Source organism: Melozone crissalis, unplaced genomic scaffold, assembly GCF_028551555.1.
Source record: "Melozone crissalis strain CALT ecotype California unplaced genomic scaffold, PUWL_Pcris_2 ptg000009l_1, whole genome shotgun sequence".
Lineage (NCBI taxonomy): Eukaryota > Metazoa > Chordata > Aves > Passeriformes > Passerellidae > Melozone > Melozone crissalis.
The window spans coordinates 1,265,150-1,292,213 of record NW_026535787.1 but is presented as its reverse complement, the minus strand read 5'-3'; the positions used below and the strand labels follow the sequence as shown (position 1 = coordinate 1,292,213).

The 27,064-nt window shown below is 50.6% G+C and overlaps 1 protein-coding gene across 2 annotated transcripts; it reads left to right on the top strand.

Moving 5' to 3' along the window:
• On the top strand, positions 1-26,407 carry POLD3 (DNA polymerase delta 3, accessory subunit). 2 transcript variants are annotated; one of them, XM_054270331.1, is made up of 12 exons: positions 1-82; positions 945-1,000; positions 2,407-2,509; positions 4,714-4,753; positions 6,126-6,258; positions 8,950-9,205; positions 10,370-10,442; positions 12,220-12,382; positions 13,676-13,788; positions 18,353-18,447; positions 18,531-18,612; positions 26,321-26,407. In XM_054270331.1, exons 1-12 carry the CDS (start codon positions 20-22, stop codon positions 26,362-26,364), a joined length of 1,221 nt encoding a protein of 406 aa, XP_054126306.1. In that variant the 5' UTR covers positions 1-19; the 3' UTR covers positions 26,365-26,407. The 2 variants fall into 2 exon arrangements, with proteins under 2 accessions (XP_054126306.1, XP_054126305.1); XM_054270330.1 differs by lacking the exon at positions 26,321-26,407 and adding an exon at positions 22,239-23,739.
• The last annotated feature ends 657 nt before the right edge of the window (positions 26,408-27,064 follow it).

The following is a 27,064-nucleotide window of genomic DNA, read 5'->3' as shown; positions in this document are numbered from 1 at the left end:
GCGCGGGCCCGGCGCGGCCATGGCGGCGGACGAGCTGTACCTGGAGAACATCGACGAGTTCGTCACCGACCACAACCGCGTCGTGAGTGCCGCCGGGCCCGCCGCGGCCCGCCCGCCGCCTGCTCCCGCTCTTCCTGCTCCCCCCGCGGCCTGTTCCCCGCGCCGCCTCCCCTGCCCCGCTGCCCCCTTTCCCACCCGCTGCCTTCCGCTACCCCTTTCCTTTCCTCCTCCTCCTCTTCTCTCTCCTTCCCCTTTCCTTCTCCTCCTTCCCCTTTCCTTCTCCCCTCCTTCCACCTTCCCTTTCCTTCTCGCCTCTTTACATTCACACTTCTTTCTCCTCCTTTTCCTCCTCATTTTCCCTTCCTTCTTCCTCCTCACTTCCCTCTCCCTTCTCCCCTCTCTTCCTCCTCTCCCCCTGTTTTCCCTCTCTCTTCCCCCCTTCCTTAACTGGTTTTCTGCATGGGTTAGTTCCTTTCCAAGTTTATTTCAGAAATTCATTTGGAAATGAAATGAAATTGAAATGGGTTTTGCCCAGAAAGTGGTGCGGCAAAGTTGGTGCAACTTGTCTGACAGTGTGAACGTTCCCAGCCTGTGGCTTTGTGGCTTGCTCCCGGAACAATGTAGACAAACAACAGTTTAATTGTTGTGTTTGCAGCCCAGAGCCTGGGGCAGGAGCAGGTGTCAGGGATGTACCTGCTCAGAATGGCAGGGCTGGGACTGCAGCCCTGACAAGCTGAGATTGGCACGGTGGTGTCCCCGGGTCAGGAGAGGGACAGAAATTCCCCCCACGCCTTTTGGGACGATTCAGAGTGCTCGGTGAGGCACGGGTGTCCACGGGCTCTCACCCCTGCTGTGGAAGGGAGGGGTGTCTAAGGAATTGGGATCGAACTGAGAGGCCAAGGTTTCCTTACTGAAGTGGTTTTTGGGTTTTTTCCCTTTTCCAGGTGACCTACAAATGGCTGAGCTATACGCTGGGCGTCCACGTGAACCAGGCCAAACAGTAGGTGTCCCTGCATGCCCAGAGCCTGCCCAGTTCCTGTCAGTGCCGTGCTCATTCCTGCTCACATCCCCTTAAAATATCCCTCTGGCGGGCGTTACCAGCCCTGCCTGTCCTCCCAGCCGTGTCACTCCCTGTGCCTGCCTGCCCTGCTGGGCAGGGGTGCACCAGAGAGTCCCCAGCTCCTCCCTCAGGGGCTGCAGGAATGCCTTTCTGGAGGAGAGACTTGGGAACGAACTGCCCAGGGGCTGTGAGACACACTGTTAAATGCTGTTACATGTGTTTTGATAATGAAAAATACATTGTTCTATGTATAATTATATTTATTATGTAAAAAATACATTCTGTATAAAATAATATGTTACATATGTAATAGATAATATATATTATATATTATATGTATTATATACTATTAAATGCATTTTAATACTAAAATACATTATATGTATTTTTATATATACAATATATAAAATATATATTATATATAATATTTTATATAAATATATGAAATTATATATTTTATGTATTATTATATGTAACATTATAGTAGGAGTCCTAGTAAAATATCTGTATTGTATTAAGTGGCCTTGCCCCAATCCTAGTTGTTCTAGATGGGCTGCAGCTGTGATGTCCTTCACTGGGCTGCAGCTGTGGCTAATGAAGATAACTGGGATAAAAGGGGGTGGGCTGGCTGGTCAGGGAGAGCCTTGGAGGAGGTGTGGGGAAGGAGCAGGAACCACACTGCTGTGAAGAGCTGCTTGGGAGAAAACCACCCAGAAGGTATGGGACTCTAGAAATAGGATAACAACAACATATACTATGAAATGTGTTTTTATACTAAAATACATTATTATCTATTATTACGTATACTAGATATTAATTTATATTATGTATGCAATATATAATATATGTAATATATTTTTTTGTATTATATGTCATTATGTATTATATGTATCATATACTAGTAAATGTATTTTCATACTAAAATACATTATTATATCTATTATATATAATATAAAATATATCACATATATAATATTATGTATTATAGAAAATATTTAAATTATATTATACTAATTACATTACATTATAGGTATTATATGCTATTAAATGAATTTGCCCCTTTGTTTCTGTAGTTGTTGGACTGGGGTTCTCCACAGTGGCAGAGGAGCAAGGGTCTCAGAAAATTACCCCTGAGGAAATTAAATTAATTAATTTAAATTAATCCTGAGGAAACAGTGTCCCTGTTGGCAGGTGTGCTGAGGCAGTTCAGTGGATCCTGAGGAAATGGTGTCCCTGTTGTCAGGTGTCCCTGCCAGGCTGGCTCTCAGTGTGTGCAGTCCCTCCCTGGCAGGGCTGCAGGCTCTCCCCTCTCCTCTCTCTGGCTGACCCTGGTTTCTTTTGTGCAGGATGCTCTACGATTACGTGGAGAGGAAGCGCGGGGAGAACTCGGGGGCTCAGCTGCACGTCACCTACCTGGTGGCAGGGAACCTCCTCCAGAATGGACACGTTGTGAGTGCTTCCCCTCCCTCTGGGAGCCTCTGCTGTGGTGTCTCCTGCCTCTCTCTGTGCTCCTGGGGTCAGAGCTGTGCTGGCCCCTGGGCAGGGACAGAAGAGGCTCAGGGTCTGTCCCAGCAGGCAGGAGGATCAGCTGCCATGGTTTGGGAGCACAGTGCTGGTTAACACCCCAGGGTTGCTCACCAGCTTACTCAGATGCTGCCAGCACCCAGCTCTTTGCCCTCGCTGCTGTTGGGCAGCAAAGATCACACAGCCTCGTGCAGGGGCCCTTCTGAGACCAGCTCAGCCACGTGCCAGGGTCTGTGTGGCCTGGGGGTGCCTGAGGGGGGCTTGGAGGGACAGCCCACGTGGCAGGGAATTATAACCAACAGAGCAGCACACCTACAGCTCAAGCTCTCTTGTTAATTAAACCAGCTTTCTAGTCCTGGTGAACAAACAGGAATTTATTAGCAGCATTCTACATTTAAAGTGCTTCAGCTTATTAAGCAAAAGAATTGCTACTTAATGCATTTAGCTTGTCAGATTTTCAGGAATGTCAGCTAAAAGTTCAGGCAGATAGCCCAGAGGTTTTTAAAAGAAGATAAGAAAATTCAGTGTCTGTTCCCCTTTGCCCACAGACAAATTTAAGAGCCAAGCACTAAATGCCTTTGACATCCCACTAAGTGTTTTTAAATACCTATTACAATATATTACAAATATCTATTACAATATGATCCAGTCTTCTTTTAGGAATAGTAAATCTCAGGGTGTCAGGGTGATGGAGTATTTAAAGTTGCACAGGCAGTGTCACATTTACAGCCCAAGTTTAACAGGTTTTCCACCCCCATTTCTTTTGAAAATAACAAATCTCTTGGCTCTCTGGAACTGGCCAGGGGACTGCCAATGTGTGCTGTTATATTTAATGTACCTGAAACAAACAGGTGACTTCTGACATAGGAACAAATAACTTTGTTCACTGTGTCTTAGCAGCTTGCGAGTTTTTAAAATAATACCACCGTGTCACTGGATGGTTTGGGTTGGCGCAGGCAGCAAATCTTCCACCGAGGGAAATTATATGAAGGTGACTTTTGTCCCCCATTATTTTCAAATCTGCTGGGAGAGCCCTGCACTTTTGGGCCAGCTCTGCGCTGCTGAGAGCCCTGCACTGCTGCCTGCTGGCAGTAGGTGTAGCCGGAATGCTGCGGATGCAGCTGCAGCGCTCCTGCAGGGAGAGCCGTGGAAATGGCTGCACGCTCTTTCCTTGCCGCTTTCTGCACCCAGGGGCCAATCTTTGCTTATTCTTTTACCTGCCTGTGGATTTTCTTGCCACTTGGTGTTCTACTGCCTAATTAAAGCAACTTTTTAATCTTGGTGGACAAAGAAACTTAAATTAATTTACAGTATTTTATATTTAAAGTGCTTTGGCTGATTAAGTGAAAGAATTGCTGCTAAATGCATTTAGCTTGTCAGATTTTCACAAATGTCAGCTAAAACTTCAGACAGATACCCCAGAGGTTTTTAAAAGAAGATAAAATTCAGTGTCTGTTCCCCTTTGCCCAAAGATAAATTTAAGAGCCAAGCACTAAATGCCTTTGACATCCCACTGAGTGTTTTTAAATACCTATTACAATATATTACAAATGTCTATTACAGTATGATCCAGTCTTCTTTTAGGAATAGTAAATCTCAGGGTGTCCTGGCTTTTATTTGTAGATTGGAAAAGAACCATCAACAAACGTTTTTTTGTTCTCCTAAATAATAAATTGGTTTACATGCATGGAATGTTGCCTTTTAATCCCCAAATCTGCCTGAAATGAAAGGTAATTGTTTATTGCATTAGTTCTGTGTGATGGGATGTGTTTAACTACAGCTGCACAGGCAGTGTCATGTTTATAGCCTGAATTTAGCAGGATTTTTTCTGATTTCAGACAGATCCATGGTATCTGTTTAACACAGAATTAGTGGTGGGGTTTCCAGTCTGTCTCTCTGGATCCTCCCAGTATTAACCACAGCCTGTTAGGTGTCCTGGAGCAGGTATAGATAGACCTTAAAGACTGGCCAGAGAGCGCATTTCAGAGCTTTAAAAACTGGTGAGTGTTTAAAGGCATTGCCACTGTTCTGCGCTACAGTGATCATTAGGCTTTGTTATTTAATAACTGAAAGTAGCAGTCTTGCATACAAGCTCAGGTTTCAAGAGGTTTTGTGTTTCTTTTTTGCAGTGCCACAAGGTCGCAGTAGTGAGGGAGGATGAACTGGAAGGTAAGCAGGCTGGGAAAGTTGTGTGGCTTTAACTTTTTTCTTTGAAAGAGCAGCAAAATGAGCAAAGCTGAGTGCTTGCCATCTGCATGTAAATGCCCAGCCAGGCTCTTGGGGTCAGGTGTGTACTTTTTGTACCAGCTGTTTCTCAGAATTTGGAGTGTCTGAGCCAGCAGCTGAATACCTTCAGGTTGTGAATTGAGTCTGATTTTTTTTTTTTGATCAGTGGTTCTTTTCCACTTCCCTGCTACTGACAGCAGGGAGACAGCAATACACCAGTAGTGTCTCAGAACAACTGGCAGCCTTCACGCCCCCAAGAATGCTGAAACTGGTCATTGTGGTTGTTGGTTCAATACGATTGCAGTCTTTGCTGTGAGTCCTGTGGATGTTAAGATGTTCTCATGGAACATTTACCTCACTTGTGTGAGTGCAAGGTGGAAAAACCCCCATTGCAACACTGCTGAGTGCACTGTCTGTTGTCTCACCGTCTTTCTGGTCCTGCTGATGAAATCCTACCCACAGAACTGAAGCGCAGCTTCAGGCTCTTCATCACTTTCAAATAACGTCTTTGGCACTTGAGAGCGCTCTGTGGTATTTGTGACCTTCAGGATGTGAGCTCATGACCTCACTTTGTTTGAAGGACTTGCGTTGTTGGAAATCTGAAGTGGATTTCTAGCTCAGGCCCGAGTAGGAGATAGTCAGGCAGGGCAGCTACTCTGTGTCATGTTTGTTGAGTTATGTGTGCTGTGTAACAGTGTTTTGCTGTGGAGGAAAGGGTTGCTCATGGTTTTTGTATTGGAAGGCAGGCCAAAGGCATGATTTATATTTGGAAGAGGCTGAGATTTTTGATGGGAGTAGGGCTGCATAGTCTAGGACTGGCCCCAAGAAATGATTACTGTGTGTATTTTTACAGTGCCTAGAAGCTCAGCCTCAGACCAGGACTCTGTGGAAAGAACAATATAAGCAATGAACAAAGAATTCCTGAAAGCCAACCCTTGTCTCAAGGGGGTTGCAGTCTGAGTAGCACAGAAGAGGAAAGTTTTCATTCTGGGGGTGGCACTGTGGTGCTGGACACAGCCCCAGGGGCAGAGAGCAGTGACCAGCTACCTTCTGCCTCAGCTTTAGGTACTCCCTCAGCTATTCTGCATCCCAAGCACTGGATGTTTGGAAGGCAAACACAGAGAGATCCCTCCTAAGTCCAAGAGTGTGTAGTGGAAAACGTGACAGGCTTGTGGGGTTTGCTGCCTTGAATTCCTCATTAGTGAGCGCTGGGAGAAGGTGTGGCTGGACCTTTTTGTGCTCATGGTTTGCTGTCAAGTAGTCTGTCAGTCTTGCTGGGTGTGCTAACTGAGGGCTGTTTCTCTCTTTCCCCCAGCAATGAAGTCCAAGCTGTCCACAGTTGCCAGTGTGCACGTGTACAGCATCCAGAAGGCCCTGCTCAAGGACAGCTCCCCCCTGTACAACACCGACTACGACATCGTCAAAGCAAACCTGCAGCACTGCAGCAAGTGAGTGGCTCCTGGCTCCTTTGCCTTCTGAAGCACTTCCAGAGTGCACCACTGTGCTCACTGGATAGGCCTGGACTTACAGAGAGCTGGGAAAAGATATCCTCAGAGTCCTGCCAGAGCAGTGCCCAAAGAGCACATTGCGTGGCTGTTGTGTAAATGAGCCAAATGTTGGTTCACTTGGTCCTTACTCTGACAAGGAGACTGTTCCAGTACCTGGCTTGTCTGATAGCTGGAAACGTTTCTCTTTCCCAGGCCACACTTAATCACGACCATTTTAATCCAGTTCTCAGCCACACAGGAAGAGAAAATTGAAACAGGCTGATAAAACCATGAATGATGTGCTCTGCAAAGCATTTACAGGAGTTTGCTTTCTGTGAAAGCAAACTGTGAAACTGTGTTCTTGTCTTCTGGACTCGTCCAGTTCTCTGGAGGTGTCTCACAGGAGCTCCTTCTCCAGGAGCTGGGCTTTGGTCTCTGTGGGTTCATTGCAGCTCAGAGTAGGCTGTGATCCGAGACATAGGAGAAGCACACAGAGCAGTCCAGGCAGCACCAGTGTCCTTCCTGGTGGAGCTGGAGCAGAGCTGGGAGGGATGCAGCCCCCAGGAGTCCCTGGCTCCCTCCTGAGCAGCTGCAGCTTCTCACTTGTGTGCTGTTCCCACCAGGACAGCTTCAGCTTGAAGTCATGGGGATGCACGGTGCCATGACCAATCTGGTTTGAAGGGGATGCCTGAAGGGTGTGTCATAGCAAGAGTATAGAATCTGAGAGGAGAAGTGTGGCCCTATCCAAAGTGTTGACAAGAGAGTGGCAGAGAGAATAGGAGCTGTGTGTTTGGGTGGGTGCCCTGGAAGGAGCTGGGTGATCCCATCTCAGTGGATCCGCGTGCCCCGGCTGTGGCTGCAGTTGTTCCACTCTGTTCACTCTTAGGCACCCCAGCACTGTGGTCCTTCTGCCTTAGGGATACTTGTATCCTTTGGGATTTAAACATCCAGGAGGGTTAGGTAATCCAGGCTCTGACACAGCTCTCTGAGGCCTGTCTGTAAATCCAGCTTTGAAGCAGGATTTTCCGAGAAAGTAAGAACCTTCTTCATTTGTGACCTGGCTGAAGCAAATACAGATTGATCCCATTCCTCCCTCTTGCCAGCTGCATGGATTGTCTGTGACACTTGGGAAAAGATTCCTGCAAAAGCCAGAGGTTTGATTGTGTGAGGTTTGCAGCAAACAGAATCTCCCTGTCTGTGCAGATATTTCACAGCTTTGGGACAAGGATCTTTGTTCTCCTCTGGGTTTCTGTGGGACCTGCTTTGCAGTGAAGACAGTGGAGGTGGCTAGATGTACTAATACCAATATCTGAGTTTAATGCCTGTTGGCACTGCCAGCTTTCCAAACGGAAGCAGCTCCTTGTTTGCAGAGCATAGTCCAAGTATTGCCTGTTTTTTCAGTGTTTTTTAGAGACTTTTGGGTCAAGCCCCTAAAGGTGTAGTCACATAGCCACATCAGGGCAAGCTGGCTGGGAAATAGGGGAAGGTTAGCTGAGCTCTGCTGCACATCAACATAACCATTGACATTGTTATTTGTGACAATGTTGTATATTGGAGGATTGGTGGTGCTTAGAGTAGGAGCTCACGCTGCCCTGAGAGCTGTGTTATTAACCGTGTTAAAAACAGATTGAAAGTGTAAAGCAGAGTAGGATTATTTTTCTTCAATGTCTGTTTTCCTTCCTTTAAAGGTTTGAATGTCAGGAGGCTGCTGCTGCAGCCTGGGAGTGCTGTGGAGATGGTGTTGTTTTGTTCTTACAGATCCTGATGGGAGTAGAAGTGGACTGTGCACGTGAGCAGCTAGTGCTGAGGCACAGAAATGAACTGGCAGAAAGAAGGCTGCTTTATTTCTTAGGCAAATGAAAATATGCTGTGTAATTCAGTGGGCTGGGAGGCGTGAGCTGGGCTCTTTTGTGGCATTTCTGTGGGAAATCTGGAAAGCGTTGCCTGTGATTTGCACAGTGGGGAGCAGAGTTCAGCTATTTTTGGGAACTGCTATTCCTGACTGTCAGTGAGCTGTGCTGTAACTGAGCACGTCATTTAGTTCTTGTGTCTCCACATCCCCAAACAATCAAGTTTCAGACCATTATAATCCAAGCTGCTTCTCACTCTCAGGGATTACTTGGAAATGGCTTTGTGGAGTTAAATCGGAATGTCGTGGATATTTTCTGAGCCATTTCAATTGTTCAGTTTCAGCTGGGGTTTGCCTACCTGGCTGAGTAGGGCTGCTTGTGGAAGCAGCCGTGGGCTTTGTCAGAGCATCAGAAAGTTATAAATGTTTTAGATCCTCAGTCAGCCATGCAGCTTCTGCCACAGGCTGTAGAGAGCGTAACCCATTTAGGAATAAAATGCAGCCTGCTCCTTGTCCAGCTTGGGTGTGGAGAAGGCCTTTACCCCCCGGGAAAGCTGCGCAGCTTGTTTGACACACGAATGCTGCGGCTCTTGCTGACAGGTTCAGCTGATCTTTGCATCAGAGGTCTCTTGCAGTGTGCCAGCCCTTCTTTCTTGTCCCACGCACTGATTCAATTGCTCCTTTTTCCATAACAGGAGCGTGCAGGCCCGGAGGGGCCTGCAGGAAGGGGGGAGGTGAGGTGAGCACCCAGAGATGGAGAGGCTAATGGGGTTTTTCCCTCCCTCCCTCCCTCCATCCCGCAGGTTCAGTGCCATCCAGTGCGCCGCCGCCGTGCCCAGGACGCCGCCCGAGGCCCTGCGAGCGCCGGCGCCCGCGCAGAGCCCCCCGAGGCACAGGGACCCCGATGGCACCAGCGCCCTCAATGGCCACGGGCCCCGGGCTGCCAGGCCCCCTCCCCAGCAGCAGAAGGGCATCGTGGGCATGTTTGCAGCCAAAGCAGCGGCCAAGGCCCAGGACACGGCCAAGGAGGCCAAGGCAGAGGCCAAGGAGGCCCCAGGTGTAAGTTACCTCAGCCCTCTGGTTCGTGGTGTTAACCGTCTGTCACACAGTGCGTCAGCGAGCTCAGCCACCCCTGCACTGCTCCTCCTGACAGCCCACCTCCCACTGGGAGTGCTCAGGGGTCCTTTGGAGTGTTTAACTGTCACCTGGGGCAGAAACCCCTCATGCCACACTCCGGGTGTCTCCACAGAAGAGAATTTGCCATGGCTTTCATGTTCCCAATGAGCTGGATTTCAGGCAGCATAGCTACAATTGCTCTGCTGTCTCCAGCTATCCCAATGTACACACCAGCTGAGGATCTTGCTCTCTCCATTGTGCTTAAAAGGATTTGTTTTGAGCAATAAGTGAAACCTGAGCAGCCCAGGTCTTAAAAGTATCAAGGTGTTTAAACTTGGTGGGTGAGGGAAGTTTCAGAGCTTGACCTGTGCAAGACTAAATTGTTTATCTTCTGGACTGCTGCTTTTCCAGGGTAGGATTATGTTTTCATTTTAATTAGTATAATTGTTTTTAAAGTGATGTGGCCAGAAAAATTGGTGTTAAAATGGTAACGCTCCCTGTGGATGGTTTGTCTTTTCATAACAACTGACAACATTTGGGTTCCTTTCTCTGATTTTTATGGGGAGTTTAGAACTGGGGAAATGTGTGTAAAGCAGAGTAGGAACTTTAGTGTCTGGTTGTCTTTTATTTGCATGAAAAGAAGTTGGATTAGGAGGCTGCCCTTTGTTAGATGGTGTGGCTATGATTTCTCACTGTGGTGGTTGCATTGGTGCAGCAAAGCAGTGATGTTTCCTTGCAAACAGCCTATGTGCCAAAGGAGCTGTATCCTGGTTGGCCAATCCCTGTTTCCTCTGTTGGCTGCTGTGAGCTGGGGCACTGATGGTTTGCAAACAGAGCAGTTCTTTCCTGGGAGCTCACCCTGGTCCCAAGCATTATTGCAGTGATGGCAATGTGCCCCAAGTCAGGTCTGAGAGCCTGGCTAAGGAGTCCTTAGGAACTCACTGGGGCCCCTTTGATGGCTAGTGAGTATCTTCAGACTGTCCAAAACAGAGAATTTGCTAAATCTGCTAAAATCCAAGGCAGCGGGAACAAATGCTCTCTATTATTTTGCTGTGCACCTTGAGGGCTGGGAACAATTCCTGTGCTTATTCCTTTCTTTGCTTCCAGGTGTCTGCAGCAAGCAGCAAGCCACTAACAAAGAACAGCATCATGAACAACTTCTTTGGAAAAGCTGCAATGAGTAAGTGCTTTTCTGTTTTCAGAGGCCATCGTGGTCAGGGAACAGCCTGTTGTAGTTCAAAAAACAAACAAACACATGAAAAAAAACTTCAAATAATCCTCAGGTTTGGTTATCTGTTCTTTTTTTTCAATTATACTTTATTTAAGCTGGATAGAAATTTGAAAATACTCAGTAGAATCAAGTGTTTTGTACTAGAGCCATGATGGGAGAAAGATACGGAAAGGAGCAGAACTCTTCCTCCCCATCCCCGCTCTACCAAACTAATTGGATTTTCTTTATACCCCCTCTTTCCTAATAGTTTTCTCTACTTTCTCCTGCTCTTCTGCACTCAAAGGGGTTAATGTTTTAGCACACAGCTTTTAAAGCAAAAATTAAGGGTTTTCAGTGGAATTTTTCAGACAAAAAGCTTGCTGGAGGCAGATCAATTAAAATGACATATTTGAGCAGACTAACCCAGGAAGGATTTTTAGTGCAGAAGAAATCTGATTTAAAGTGAGTTCTCCTGGCTGGAAGACCAGCTGTTGGTGAGATGTTTGCCAAAAGCTGTTTTGCAGGGCATGTTAATGGTGCTTGCTTTTCATCTCTCAGCACTGAGGAGCCCATTGTTAGTTTTAGGGTTAATTTCTTTCCTAAAAACTGAAGGAGTGATGCATGGAGAATAAAACTGAGGGGTGGCCTGTCTCTTTGAGCAGAGGTTTGGACTAGGTGGCCTCTGCAGGTCCCTTCTGAATTACCCAAGTCAAAGGAAATGATGCTGGAGCTTTTAAATACTGGAATATTGGAAAAGGACTGTGGGACCTCCTTCAAAGATTCCCTTATAGCAGAGAGCACAAGAGGCTTCACAGAGCAGTTTTGGGAGAGAGTAAACAGCACAGTTCACTTTGTAAGACATCTGTCAGAGCTTGCAGGGGACAGTTCCAGCACTGAGCAGACAAGGCACAGCCCTGCTGGGACTCTCTGGTCCCTGTTTTGGTGAGACTGGGGGAAGCTGAGGACACTTCAGCCCAGGGACAGTCACTGCAGTTAACTGGAGTAAATTCTAAAGGTTTGGGGAGAGCCCTAGACTGAAGCTCACGTGCTGAGAACCCAGAGAGGCATGGTAAAGGTGACCCAGTGGTGATGGGGGAGGCTTTGGGGATGCCCTTCCATCATTCCCAGAGGGTTCCCTTCTCTGCTGAGTCCTGTCAGGGAGCTCACAGAGGAAACCTGTGGGGTGGCTGCAGAGAAGGAGCCGACTAAGCAGAACTGCAAATGATTATGTGTATGGAGCAGAGGGTGGGATTCCAGGAGAAAGATTTATTCCCTACGTGCATGTCTCTCCTGGCTTCAAAGGTTCCTCCAGTGCCAGAAAGTCCTGGGTTAACAGCACTGGGGTCCTTGGTTGATCATAAATAAGGGAGCTATTGTTCCAGTGCTGTTTGCCCCTGCCCAGGAAAGCAGCCAGCCTGTTTCCCAGCACTCCAGAAAGGCACTGGCACCATGTTGGGGCCCTCCCAGCAGCCTCTCCTGCCACTGCCTCCCAGTCCTCCTCCACAGAGTTTGAACCGCTGCAGCACACATGGTGGCTTGACATCAGGAGCAGCACAACTGTGGAAAATCACCTAGAAATTAAAGCATGCCCTTCTTTTTCCCACGTCTGATACAGCTTGGCCAGTCTAGATCCCTGAATACGCGATGGGTACTGCTGGCTGTAGTCTTGGTGCCCAGAGCTAGCCAGCTGCTTTGTAAGCTGTCATTCAGACTGAATGCCCATTCTTTCTGAATGGTTTATTCACAGATAAACTCAAAGCCAACTCTGTGCCTGAGCAGCCAAAGGAGGAGAAAGAAGCCGTGAAGCCTTCAGTTGCTGTAGCAGAACCAGAGTCATCTCCCAGTACTGTAGCAGAGAAACCTGGGAAGAAAACAGAGTCTGCTAGAATTCAGCAAAAGGACAAGAAAAGGTGGGTCTGCCTTCAGGGTCCCTTTTTGTGTCCCCTGCTTGGGGACAGCCTGCATGGAGCTGGCTGGTCATACACTGCTGCCTCACCTCCTGTTTGCATCTACTAAACTGTGTTAAACCTGACTAAATTCGTCTGTCAGGGTTCTCTCCTGGTGTTCCTTTTCCATTTGCTGCTGTAGGTGCCTCAGGGCCGTGGGTGCCATCGCATATGGGAAGGGACATGGCCAGGCTGTCCTCATTGGGAGGGGATGGCTCTCCACGAGACAGCCTCCCACTGAGCAGCCTGGGAGAGACCCTGCAGGCAGCCTGGGGAGGGCTGGCAGGGACACCTGTCCTGCAGGGAAGGTGGGATATTCCCCAGCCTGTATGTACACAGCTTGCAGCACAAAGTTGTGCTTGTTGATCTCCATAGCTCATGTAGGGCTGCTTTCAATGCCACGGGTTTACTTTGGGCTGAGGCTCCAAGTTAATTTTAAGCTCAGCCCTTTGTGTTTAATCCAACCCAAACTGACAGAGACAAAGAATCGCTACAGTCTGATGGCTCTCTGGTGGCCTATGAGTAATTAATTGGTGGTCTCAATCCATTTCTAAGGGAATAGGTAAGCACACCACCCAGCCCACCATGGCAGCTAGCACTAACTGCATGTCTTAGTGATAGTCTTGTCCCAGAAGCCAAGGGCCTGGAGGTGTTGGCAGCCTGGAGCTGGGAAGGCCACTTGGGCTGTCCCAGCTCTTGGAGGATATGCGGGCCTTTAGCCTCCAGGCTTGTTCGTCTGACACGTCTGGCCAACAGCAAAAAGAAAGAAGCTATTTTATTTTTCCAGTAGTCTTTAAAAATGGCTCCAGGATTCTGAGACACTACCTCATAGTCAGTCAGTGGCAAGCAGTCTGTCAAAAGAGCTTCTGAGTGATGCTTTTGGGGACACTGGGAGCCTGAGCTAAAGAGACAAGATCAGGAGTAGGCTCTTGCCAGGCTGCTGTGGCCAAGCGAGGTGAGGCACTGGGCTGAACTGCAGAGGGGCTAAAGAAATCCTCCTTGTTTTGGAGAGCTGCATGTGGGGAAGGATGGGAGGCCTGGAAAGGCTCGTGCACCTACGCCTGGGGGTGCAGTGGGTGTACAGCATTCAGTTCAGTGTACAATGTAGAGTTCAGAGCATGTGATGCTCAGGCTTTTAAGAGGCATTTGATTTCCTTCCATGAGGAATGTGCTTGTCCAAGTGCTCATGATGCTGTCATGCACACATGAGACGATGGGTGTTCATTCTGTTTCTTTTCCCTTTGCTTTTTGTGGCAGTAAAATGAAGAGAGCAGATAGGTCGGATGACGAGGAGGAAAGGGATCCCGAAAATGTCAAGAAAAAGAGGAAGCGAATCAAACAACTTGTATCTGACAGCAGTGATGAGGAAGGTAAGAAGATCTGTAAACAATCAGGCACGTAGGTCAGGGTTCTGATTTCCAAAACATTACTCTCCAAATCCCTTGGTCAGTGATTGAGGGAATAGTTGAAAGGACTAAAGACCGTGGAAATGGCTGTAGCCTGAGCCTTCTGTTTATCTTTGTGCTGCAGGCACTTGGGCATGGATTTGAGATGTCTCAAAACAAAGTCTTTGTTTAAGCTTACTCAGACCTGGCTGTCTCCTCACCAAGTGTGCTGCCAGTGCCCCTGTGTGGGAAGGAGGTTCCCAAATCTCTTGTGAAAGATAGCGCGCCTTCCAGAACCGTAGAGCTGTCAGAGCCAGTTCATGTGGGGAGGGAGAACTCACAAGTGGCCTCCCTCTCCCCACAGGGTCATTTTTAGTGTCTTTACTCTGTCTGTTCATAGAAGGGGTTTGGAAGACAGTGTTGGAAGCAAGACATGCAGAAAGAAAAGGGATAATAGGGAATTTGGAGGCAAAGCACTTGAGCCCTATGTGTTGCGACTGTGCGTCTCCTTGCTGGTGTGACAGGAGTGGGGTGCCCAGAGCTCTGCAAGATTTGGGCTCATAATGAGGAGCAGCAGGGCTGGATCCCAAAGAATTTGGATAATTGAGGTGACAAATGCCGTTCAATGTAGATAACTGGGAAATAAATTGCAGTTGAGCTCGGGAGTATGTGCTAAGTGGAACAGTCATCCAGCAAGCTGCTCAGGAAAGGAACTTGGGGATCATTACAGACAATTATGGAGTAATTGAAACCACCAGTTTGATGTAGAGCTCCAGTAAAAAGGTGAAACAGCAAATGGGGTGTACTGGTGCGGACGTGGAGTCCCCTGGGGGAGCCAGAGCTGATTCCTCATTTAGTGTGCCTGGCACATGGGCAACAGCCAGGACATCGGGAAGATCTGCAGTGCTAGGGAGAGGTGGCTGCCGTTGGTATCATGCAGTATCCATGCCACCTCTAGGCCTGTTTGCATCTTTTCCATGCTGCCACTTAATTGCAAATAATCTTTTTCATCAGGTACGTATCACTTCTTGGAGTATTCCATAGGATGATGAATCTCTCAGGAAGCTGTTCTTTGTGATCATACTTAATTCCACCACATTTCAATGTGGCCTAATATATATATATATATATACACACACATATATGCCCACACTCTTTGGTACTTATTTCTTTAAATGTTTGTCTTTCCATTTCCTCATCCCTCCCCTCAGCTGACAAGCTGAGTTGTTTAGCTCTGAGGAGGGAATTTTGAAATCAGCCCATCCTTGCTCGGCTGGAATCTCTCAGCTCATCCACATCCTGTGAGGTTGGAATGTTGGAACTCTCTGGTCTCCTATGGGACACCACTTCAGCACATGTCTAGCAATTAGTACTTTTGAGTGGGATGCCTCCTGGCCTCATTTATTCCAAGGTTTACATTCTCTTTAGTGACTAGAGAAAGAATCTGAGGGAAGGGCTGGAGCTCTGTCAGGGCAGGTTTAGGTTGGATGTTAGGGAAAAGTTCTCCCCTGAGAGGGTGGTCAGGCACTGGGGGGGTTTTTTGTCACTGCTCTTGCTGCTCCTTCATCAGAACCCTCTTTGTCCTTCATATCTTTGTGCTATGCATTAGAATTGTAGATTTATGCAAATTACAGCACATGTATACAAATTTGGATATCACTCAGTTTGCCCATTGAAAAGAGAAAATAAGAATTGAGAGAACTCAACCCCTTGGTCCTGCTCCTTGCCCTTCTAAATCCAACCAGATGAAAGAAGACAGATTTGAATTGTTTGGAATATTTTTTATGAGTCCAAACTTCTAATATTATATTGAGTACAGAAGAAGACTATGAGTTGGATGAAAAAAAAAATTAATATATATATATACAGCAACTGGACTTGAAGAGCATCTGTGCTTGGAAAGGTTGGAAACAGGTTTCTCCAGAGAGCAGGGGCAACTGGAATCAGCAGCACCAGAGAGCAAGAGGGGGCCTGGAGTGACAGGCACGCTTAGCAAGGTTCTGTGGGTGTGAAACTCAGCCTGCATGGCTGAGTGAAGTGCTTATGGGCAGGTCTGTGTCAGGCCACGTCTTCTGCCTAGTTCTGTGTTAGTCTGTACTAAAAGCAGCCCTGAATGAGCTCTCCTTACAGCAGCATCAGCACATTGTAGCATGCTGGAAACACACAGAGGGCATAAGGCACAATCCTCGCCATTTAAATGATTTTTCATTAAAAAGTTATATTGGTATGAGGGTTCCTTAGTCATTGCAGGTTGTTTTGCTTCCAGTGCCAGAACAAACTCCACAAATGCTCCCACAGAGGACAGGAGGTTTGGCAGCCTCAGCTGTACCAACACAGGCAGCGTTTCTCAGTGTTGACAAGTGTTTTACAGCCACTTTGGAGGGTGATTTCAGTGGCACTGTGACCTACAAACTCCCTGGCTTTGGAGAGCCACAGCACAAGCACTAAAGCTTCTCACAGTTTTTCCAGGCAGGGTCAGAGCAAACTGAACAAAGCCAGGATTTACATCTTTGGCCCATCCAGTTGCCCAACTTGTATCTATTTCATGCAGCTGTTGCTGTTGAGCAAACTGTGGGCAGCAGCTAGTGGTTGACTCAGGAGTTATCACATGTCAGAGGGCTGTGTTGGCTAGAAGAGGATAATAAAGCAATAAAAGAGCTTGATAGTAGTCCTAAACACTCTGACGTGAGGAGAAGGTGCCTTCTGCCTGCCAAAAGCTGGGGAAATTGTTTGAAGGAAGCTGAAAAAGGCCCAAATTTCCCCCAAGGAATCTAGTGGAGCTGGCCCACTGGTAATGCCTTCAGCAGCCCCTGCTTGAGCACGGCTGAGGCTTTTCAGCAGGCTGGGTTTAGCTTGTCCTCTCCCAAAGATACTTGCAAAGGGCAGAGGCCAGGCTGGGCAGTCAGTGGGGTGCAGGCTTGGTGCTGGGCAGTCTGGGGAGAGTCTGTGCGTGAGCCCGGGCTGGACACAGAGCCCGGGGTCTGTGCGTGAGCCCGGGCTGGACACAGAGCCCAGGGTCTGTGCGTGAGCCCGGGCTGGACACAGAGCCCGGGGTCTGTGCGTGAGCCCGGGCTGGACACAGAGCCCAGGGTCTGTGTGTGTGAGCCCGGGCTGGACACAGAGCCCGGGGTCTGTGCGTGAGCCCGGGCTGGACACAGAGCCCAGGGTCTGTGCGTGAGCCCGGGCTGGACACAGAGCCCGGGGTCTGTGTGTGAGCCCGGGCTGGACACAGAGCCCAGGGTCTGTGGGGTCTGTGCGTGAGCCCGGGCTGGACACAGAGCCCGGGGTCTGTGTGTGAGCCCGGGCTGGACACAGAGCCCGGGGTCTGTGTGTGAGCCCGGGCTGGACACAGAGCCCAGGGTCTGTGTGTGTGAGCCCGGGCTGCACACAGAGCCCAGGGTCTGTGCGTGAGCCCGGGCTGGACACAGAGCCCGGGGTCTGTGTGTGAGCCCGGGATGGGCACAGAGCCCAGAGCTGCCCGCAGCCCCTGGGCAGCCCGCGCTTCCAGTGCCGTGGTGCGGCTGTGCCCCAGAGCAGGGTGAAGCCCAGTGGTGTTATCCCTCTGTTTGCGTTCCCCTGCCTCTCTCTGCAGTGCCTGGGAGGCCGAGCCCCTGCGGGAGCGCTGTCATTTATTGCTGGCCCTGGCAGCCCAGCGCCGTGTCCCTGCAGCCCTCGGTAGCCTGCGGAGCTCAGCTGGCCGCGTGCCCGGCAGCGCCGGCTCCTCACACGGCCTCAGTCCCCCGGGACAGCTCCAGGTCCCGGCCACGTGCTGGGGTGAGGGCAGCCAGGCAGCCCCATCCGTGTGGGGTGAAGCCATGGGTCACAGGAGCCGTTTGTCCCGCGGTGCCAGCTCTGCCCCAGCCCGGCGCTTGCGTGGCGGCCGTTGTCACTTGGGTCCCCCGCAGCTCTGTCCCCCTGCCAGCCCCGCGGGAGGGTGACCCTGCCTCGCTGCTGCTCTGCAGCCCTGCTTGTCCCGCTGTGACGTGCCTGCTGCAGGCTCCAGAGCTCCCTGTGCTCCCTACGAATGCCTAAAGGTGTCCTTGACTGCTTTGATCGGTCTTGGCATTGAGTGCAGCCCGGTGTCCCTGTCCCTGAACCTGGAGGAGAGCAAGGAGATCAAACAGTGAGAGAGTCAACTTTTGGGTTTTGTGGTGGTTTGGGGTTTTGTGGGGTTTTTTTGAACTTATTTTCAAATAAAGGTTTTAGGATGTGTGATAGTGTACTGCACTTAATTCTTGGGTTAAGCTGATAGCCTGGATTGTTTGGGATGTGTAGCACCACCAGTGAAGCAACAGCTCTTCTACCACACCCCATCTCCTTTAATTTCTAAACAAATAACAGTCACTCTTTTTAACAAGTAACTGAAATGTATAGCTAAAACCTGCCAGTTCCTCTACCTGGTTTTAAAGTTTCTCTTGGTGGAGCTGAATTTTTTGCCTTACCAAAAATCCCTCAGGGCACTTCTCTCATCCTATCCCACCCTCCTTCCTTTGGGAACTGCAGAGTGTAGTATCAGACCCGTGTGCCATCAAGGTGTTCTTCTTTGCAGATGTCCCACCCTCTCCCACACCCGAGGAAGAGAGAGCTCAGTCTCCACCCCCTGAACCTGTTCTGAAAATGGAGCTGGAGCCTGCCTCCACAGAGGTGAGAGCAGATCAGAGTGATTGCCTGCCCTCAGGTAATGAGAAAGGAGCTCTGGTTTCTCACAGTGCTGCCATGTCCCCCAGGTGTCAGCTGGAGGGAAGAAGAGGAAGAGGAGGCGCGTGCTGAAATCCAAGATGTTTATTGATGAAGAGGAAGGCTGCATGGGTAAGGCTGGCTGCGCCCTGCACTCACTCACTGGACTTCACTTTATTGGCCGTTTTAACAGGCTAGCCTCTCCCTGGCTGAAGAATCACAAAATCACTCCGTTCTCCCACTTAGAACTTGCTGCTCCCAGACTGAGGTAACTGAGCCTCTGGTGAATGCCCGGGTAGGGAGTCAGAGCTGGAGCTGAATCCTTACCCTTTTTGATTATTCACAGATTTTCCTTCAGTTCTTCTCCCGTTTTTCCTGCCATCACGATTACCACCTTCATTTACTCTCCTCTCCAAAGCTGCAAGCTTTTAAAGACAGTACAGAAAGAGATTTAGGGTCTGGGATAAGTTCTGGCTGAGATAGCTTTGTTGAGGTTTTTTTTTTCCCTTTGAGGATAAATCCAGAGTTGTGCAAAACTTGATTATATGTTAAAGAAACATAGAGTATCCCAGATAAAAAGTTGGGGCTTAAATACTTCATAGGGTTTCTGTTTCTGATAAGAGTGGCTCTGCTCTCAGAAGGGAAGAGAGTCCTGAGAGCCAGAGGCTTTGAATTCCAGCCCGACTGGACTGTGCCTCCTCCTGTGACCTGCAGAAAGCTGTGTAACGCCACTGTGTTTGTTTCCTGCATGTCCTGACATTGAAGTAGAGGTGCAAACATTCAGAATGTGTTGGTTTGGGTTTTGGAGGATTTTTTTTGAGGCTTTAAACACATGAGAGCATGCAGTGTGTGTTTTGTAATGCTGTTGTCAGCTGGATTGTATGGGATGCTTTGATTCCCTGGCCTGGCTGGGCTGCCTGGCTGGGCTGAGGGGATGTCAGTGGAGCTCAGGCTGTGCTGGGAACGTGAGGTGCTGTTGTCCAGGTCAGTGATGGTGTTGGGGAGGATGAGGTGCTGTTGTCCAGCTCTGTGGTGGTGCTGGGGAGGATGAGGTGCTGTTGTCCAGGTCAGTGATGGTGCTGGGGAGGATGAGGTGCTGTTGTCCAGCTCTGTGGTGGTGCTGCCATGCAGGCTCTTGGGCATTCCTGGCCCAGCTCCAGAGCTGCCTGGCCCAGCCTCAGCTTGTGTGTGTGTTTGCACCTGTCTGCAGAGCTGCATCTTGTGTTTCCCATTAGCTTGGAGTGTCTCCTTCAGAGAAGCACAAAGCTGTGGCTCTCAGCAGCTGGCTGCACTGGGACTGAAATCCCCAGTGCTGCTTTCTTGTCCAAGAATTGGGCTTGCACAGAGTTACTGACAGCTTTGGCTGGTTACCCTGAGGGCTGTTCTCCTCTCCCACCCCAGACAGAGCCATTGAAACACTTGGAAGGAAAATGGAACAAAACAGCGTTAGATGGGGAGCTGAGTTGTACAGGCTCTGCATCCAGAGCACAGGAGTGTGTTTTCTGGGTTCAGCTGGGAATATTGCCTCTGTTTCTCTGCTCTTTATCCCCACAGCGTTTCATAGTCCCTTGGGAAATCCAGACTCCTGGTTTCACAGTTCACATCCCCTTTCTGAAAGGGGAATGCAAGGCCCTGCTGTGCCTTTGGGAGGCAGATCCTGTGGGCTGGAGCTGGATACTGAGGATCTGGCTGGGGAAGAGATGCTGCTTTCTCCACTACAAATCCTCCAGCCTGCTGTGCAGAACGTGCTGTCTGGCTATTGTCCAGTTTCTCTTCTCCCTTCCATTCCACACCCTTTCCATGCACAGGCCTAACAATTCAAAGGCTAAACAACGTGAAAATCTCCCAGGCTAATGTGAATTTTAGTTATTCTTTGAAATAGAGGGGTTTTCCCCCTCTCCCTGCTGTCTTTTTATTTTTAATCCAACACTAGGTTTTTAAGAGGTTTTAATCCTAACATTAGAATGAGGCTGTACTTTATATTTCTCCACTATTTTAAGTTATGGTTTTCACAATAGCTGCAATAGCAAGGAATTGGTGTCAAAAAGCAAAAGTGATTTAGGGATTAGCCCTGAGGGAAATTGAGCAATTGAAGTGTGTGTGGAGTTAAGCACAAGAAACATTCCTAGGCATCAACAGAAATCCATGGATTGAGGGCCTGCTCTTAGTCTCTAGTAAAGGGGAATTACTGAGGTTTAAGCTTGTATGTTTCTACCTTGCACTTTCTGAAGCTTCAAAGGACACACATGGGCTTGGAGATTGCAATTTCCACACGTGCATTGGAGGGAAATTAGTGTTACAGCACTTTAGAGCTCCCATCCTTTGAGCCGCTCTGATTCAGGGAGTCTGGATGTGAGAGGGGCATCAGTGACTGCATCTGTGCACCCATGGGTGCTGCACATACACACTGCTGCAGTTCAGCTGAGACTGCAGCCAAAGCAAGCTGATCTGAGCTGTGCTGCTGCAAGTGGAGGGGTTAACTGCACACTTCAGGAGTTCCCAGCAATTCCTGACAGGCTGAGTGCAGGATAAGGGTTTACGTTCACCCAGTGGTCTGGGGAAGCTGCTCCCTGAGAAGCCTGCTGCCTCTGAAGGGACATTGCTTAGTTTGCAGCTCCTGTCTGAGGTCCTGCTAGCTCTGCCCAGGAGGATTTCACAGCATTCCTCTTCCCAGTCCTGGTGACGTAGGAAACCTTATTTAATTTGATGCATTAATACAAGCGAAAGCCAGCTTCCCAGAAGAAGGGAAGTTAAGACATCTGTTTAAAGGAATAGAGTTGCTAAAGAAAAATGGCTTACTAGAAGAATCCCAGAGCACTGCTGGGAAGGCTGATCTGAGGGCGTTTGCTGGGATCTGACGGCGGCTCTCCTCAGTGGGGCTGACTGCAGTTTAATTTCCGCGAGGTTGTTTTATGTCCCCGGGCTTTGCGCGGCCGGACGCTGACAGCAGCGAGCTGGCACTCCCCTTCAGGCAGAGCCCTGATTGCAGGCAGGGCTGGGGGCTGGCCTTTCATAAAGCGCTGCTTTGTGCTTGCCCTCTGGCCACCTCTGTGGAACAAAGCTGCCCCAAAGGCTTTGTGCCCCTGGAGGTGGGTGGTGTCTGCTTTGCTCTCCCCTAGCTGTCCAGTGTGCTGGTGAGAGCAGCCTGGGGATGTCTCCAGGTTGTCTCGCCTGGATTCCTGGAAAATCTGATTGCTTTGGCCCCTGTGGAAATGGGACCAAGTCAGAATGGTGGGCTTTAGCCGTAAAGTAGATTTTCCATTACCCAGTGCCAAACTACTGATTCTGATCTCCTTGAGATTCATCACTTGCTGATGGCTGCTGGTCAGCCTTTGCCATATGAGTTAGGATCTCAGGATCGCTGTGCTTGGAAAAGCTCTCTAAGGTCATTGACTCCAGCTGCTCCCCCAGCACTGCCAGGGCAACACTGGCCCATGTCCCCAGGGGCATCCACACAGCTGTTAAATCCCTGCAGGGATGGGGACTCACCACTGCCCTGGGCAGCTGTGCCAGGCCTGGACAGCCCTTGTAGGGAAGGAGTTTTCCCTAATACCCAACCTAAACATCCTTTGGCACACTTAAGGTCATTTCCTACTGCTTAACTTTGGACTCAATTCCTGTGTCTGACACGTGCTCCTTGAACCCAACGCGTTCCTTCCCAGGAGTGCAGTGGGAAGGCTGCGGTGGGGAGGTCTTTGTGCAAAGATGGCTAAACCATCATCATCATCCTCTGCTCCCTTCCCTGTTGTTTCCCCCAGTGACTGAGAAGGTTTACGAGAGCGAGTCCTGCACGGACAGCGAGGATGAATTCCCCAAGCCCAAGGCACCAGCTCCACTAAAACAGCCCATGCTGCCCACCAAGAGGGAGCCAAAGGAGGAAAGGAAGAACCCAAAGAAAGGGGCAGCTCCTGCCAGCAGAGCCAACAAGCAGGTCTCCATCATGGGCTTTTTCCAGAAGAAATGAACTGGGTCTGGCTCCTCTTGGCAGCTTGGGAGTGTTGCTCCCGTGTTCGTGTGGCTCTCTGCAAGCTGCTGCTGCTTGTGGGGCCAACATGCAAGCCCTGGTTATGCAAGGTGCCCTGCTTACTGTGTAAGGAAGCCCTCTGGACTAGATTTTGTATCAGAGAAAAGTCTTTCTTTGTTACTGCAATCATTTCAGTCATCCTCACTAGGCAGTGTGGGAACTGCCAGCTAGAGGCAACATCCAGAGGAACTCTTGAAAGGCTGTTGAACCTGTTCACATGAAATTGTATTTTTTTAATCACCCCTTTGGTGCTAATTAGGAGGGGAGGTGTGGTGTTTTCCTCCCCTCTTTGTACACCCCCAGCTCTTCAGATTGGTCCAGATGTTCACATTGGGTGGCAGCAGCAATGTAGCAGGTCAGACACAAATATTGAACATCTGCTTCAGCTTTAACTGAATGAAATCTACTTCATTTTCCCCCTAAGACTGGTAAATAGTTTTTGCTCTGCCTTTCATAATCTTTTTTTGAACAAAGCAGTGCATATAAAATTCTCTTGCTCTCTTCTTCCTTGAACTTGTGTCCTCTGTAGCTTGCTCAGATGCCTAATTATAGACTGGGACACTGTTGGTGTTCTGTCTTTACAAAAACATCCTTGAGGCTTCCCACCCAATTGGCTCTGGAGTAATTGGGGGAAGGTTTTGCTGTTATTGGGAAAGAACTGATCTTCAGCCTCGGAGGCCAGTGAGCCAGAGGGAAGGATGATGAGAGGGCACTGCTGATAACGCCAGGCAGGTACCAGGGAGCAGCACGAGCTGCATTGCAGGGTTTGGAAGTTTGGGGTTGCCTGAAGGGTTATTTTACAGGCATGAACCAGACAAGAGAAGAGATTTTCCTTGGACATCCCATCACCTGCCTGCTGAAGGAAGAGTGCCACGGCACATGGTCCTGAGGAACCTGTTGTGGAGAGGAATAAAGCACAGCAATCCTGTTAACCGCAAAGGAGCTCTTGGTCTGCGCCTCCTGCTTGGCTGGTGCTGGGGCTGACAGACAGATGGCAAAGCTTTTCCAGAGGGGTGATGCTGAGCCCTCTGAGGCTTGGGCTGCTGAGTGCTCCCAGGCAGGGGCTGGTGGAGAGGAGCTGCTGCACCCCAGCAAACCCTGTGCTGTGGCCTGGCAAGAGAATGATCAGCCTTATTCTGGTTTAGTGAAAGAGTTTAACTGTGGAGAGCAAAACCCACCCTGGCACAGGGGTTCTGTTGTTTTTGGTAGAGTTTAGGGGGTATTTTTCAAGGCAATGAGAGGTATCAAATACCATTGAACACAGTTTTGTTGGTTTTTTTTTTAAATTTGTCCTTATTCATTAAATAATGTGTCAAATTCTGATTTCCAAGGATTGTTGTGGTATTTGACTGCATGGAAGTCAAAGACATTTGCTGGTGAAGTGGGTAAAGATTTCTTCCATCAAAACCAGGGCAGGAAGCTTTCAATTGAGTGTTTGAGGGCATCTGAAACCTCGAAACAGCAGGATTTGTATGGAGTTGGAGCCCTGGAGTGTCTCTGCTGTGGCAGCAGGGGCCAGGCTGTGTCCCCTGGTGCTCCTGCCCCTCACCTCTGCCGCGCTCTCGCTGGAGCTGCGGCTCCACCCCGGCTGCTGCCACCACCAGCTGGACGTCACACGGCCCTTCCTGCGGAAAATGACCTAATGTCTGCAGCAGCAGGACCCAGCAGAGCCTCACACTCGCACAAGTCGTGATCTCACTCTCCCCGCTCCACGGGCTGCCAGCCCCAGGGGGGCTTCGAGTCCCTGGATGCCGCCTTGGCCGAGGCTGCAGTGTCCCCAGGGGCTGCCTGGGTGCAGGAGTTGGGGCTGGAGAGGGGGAGAAGGCTCTCTTGTGAGTGGGGTCACTCCTCTGGCACCCAGGGGCTGCAGGGGCACAGGGTCTCCAGGAGCCAGGCTCTGGGAACATGGAGCACATCTCCCACCTCAGGATGTGGTACTGGTGGAGCTCAGGGTCCCAAGCTCCTCTCCTGGAGATGCCACGGTCTTTATACCCATGTATGGGTCATTCACAGCTGGAAATCCAATCCTAGGGGATCTGCTCTCCTTTTCTCCCTGTATCTCCCTTCCCACCATATTTACACCCTCGGAGGAGCCTCCGAAGAAGCAGTGGGAGAGGTCCATCCGAGGAAATGCAGTTCATGGTGTTTGCTCTCTAACAGCCATATTTCAGGCAGAGCAATTGTCATCCTTCTTTCCCAGGTGCACCGAGGAGTTTCCCTGTCAGACACTCAGGGCTGGAACCATTGCTGCACTGGGCTCTCCTTGCACAAGGTGCTTCCCAGCCAGCTGCCCTGAGGGATGCAAAAGCCCCATCCCGTGTTCAGGAGATGGTTGGGCTGATTTATAACCCTCCTTGCGCAGGGCAGGGCCTGCAGGAACAGCCCTTCCCGCCCGGGCAGTGTGGAGAGGGGAGCCGAGGATCCGAGGGGAATCACTGTGCTGGGCAGGGCAGGAGGGTGTCCCGGCAGCCTGCTGGGAATTGCTGTGCTCTCCCACAGGCCATGCCAGCCCGGCCGCAGACACGGGAGCAGGGAACAGCAGGGCCTTATAAGGAAGCAAAATCCCTCAAGACAATCCCACAATCCCTGACAAGACAGCGGGACCTGCCAGGGCCGTGCCTCAGCGCCGGCGCCGCGGAACCAGCGAGCCCAGCGCGGCGGGAGAGCTCCAGGGCCATGGAGTGTGCCTGATTCCCACCCTCTCACCAGCCCAGAGCACTGAGGAATGCCTGGGACACCTCCAGGATGGGCTTTCCAAACCTCCCTGGGCAGTTCCAGTGCTTGAGCACCCTTTCCATGGGGAAATTCCTGCTGTGCCCACCCTGAGATCCCCTGGCACAGCCTGAGGCCATTCCCTCTTCTGTCCCTGTTCCCCCTGGCTGTCCCCTCCTGTCAGGAGCTGTGCAGAGCCACAAGGTCCCCCCTGAGCCTCCTTTTCTCCAGCTGAGCCCCTTCCCAGCTCCCTCAGCCCCTCCTGGGGCTCCATTCTCTTCCCAGCTCTGTTCCCTGCCCTGGACACGCTCCAGCCCCTCCAGTCTCTCCTCTAAGGAGGGGCCCAGAGCTGCCTTCAGCACTGGAGGTGCCCCAGCACAGCCCAGGGCCATTGGCCTCTTGCTCACCTGGGTTTGTGTCCAGCCACTGGCACCCCCAGGCCCTTTTCCAGCCTTCCAGCCCCTGTGCCCCGGCCTGGAGCGCTGCCTGGTTCTCCCTCTGTGGGAATGGGGTGCAGAGAGGGGTGGGTGCTCCTGCCCAGGTGAGCCAGGGCTGAGCACAGGGACATGGCTGCTGCCTGAGCCAGCCCAGGGAGCCTCACCAGGACCTTGGCCTGGGAGAGGGGAGCGGAGCTGCAAAACCAAAGGTGGAAAAGCATCAGTAGGATTTTGGAGATGGCTTTTCCACATCCTTCCTCCTGCCGTGGGTACCACATCCCACTCCTGTGCTGGGATCCAAGCATCCCATCCCACAAGGGCACCAGGGCTGTGATGCTGGGCAAGGTCAGCCATCCTGCCAGGCTGCTGAGCATCCCCCTGGGCTGGGCATCCCCCTGGGTGTGTGCACCTCCTTCCCCTGGCTGCTGAGCATCCTCTCCCGGGGCACGGAGCCCCGCAGCCCGGTGCCATCCCTCATGTGGCCACATGCGCGGGTGGCTGTCGCGGGCTGTCCCCGGAGCCGCCCGGCCCGGCCCGGCTGTTTACTGCTTCACCCCAGCGCTTCCTGGGCTGGTGTCTGAAAATAGATATTTTTAACCTTTTAAAAATAGAAAGTCTCGCAGAACAGCAGCTCCTGTTTTTCCATTCCCTTCTCGTTTCTTCTCAGGGCGACGGAACCCGAGCCGGGGGCGGCGGGAGGCGGCCCCGTAAACAGGCTCCGCGAAAGGGGCACCGGGGACGGCACACGTGTGCCTGGAGCGCGAAAAGAGAGGTAAGAGACAGAGAGGGAGAGGGAAAAAATCAACTAGAAAGGCCGGCCACTTTTCACACGGAGCCTTATTTGGTGTTTTCATGAAAAGTTATATCTTCACACTGTAAAAAACGCCACTTATTACTCATGCTTTACCAGGTAAGTGTGTTTTCCTTGGCAGCCGGCGCTCTGGGGTTTTTTTCTCACTTCACTACTGCCGTACACGCTATTTCGAAGGTTTCATTAGTTTCTCCATCGGAGCTGGCGCTGCTGCCGCTGTCTGAGGCCGGGCTGTTAAAGCCAGCCCAGACACAGCCGCTGTTTGTTCGGCACCTCGGGGCTGTGAAACCCCGGCGCGGGGCCCGCAGCGCCCTCTGAGCCCGCGGGGACGCGGCTGTCACCGCTGTCACCTGCCCTCCGTGCCGCGCTGGGGACAGCGCTGTCCCCTGTCGCAGGGCAGGGGTGCCACGCCATCCCCTGGTGGCTACAGGTGCCTGGGTGTCACCCGACCCCATGAAACGCATCCGTGTCACCCTCTCCTCATGAACTCTGTGCAGAGGGGATGCCACCCTCTCCCTGCTGTCACTGCGGTGTCACGCTGTGCCCACACGTGTGGGTGTCACCAGTGCCCGTGCACTGCCTCTGCGTGGGCATCAGCCA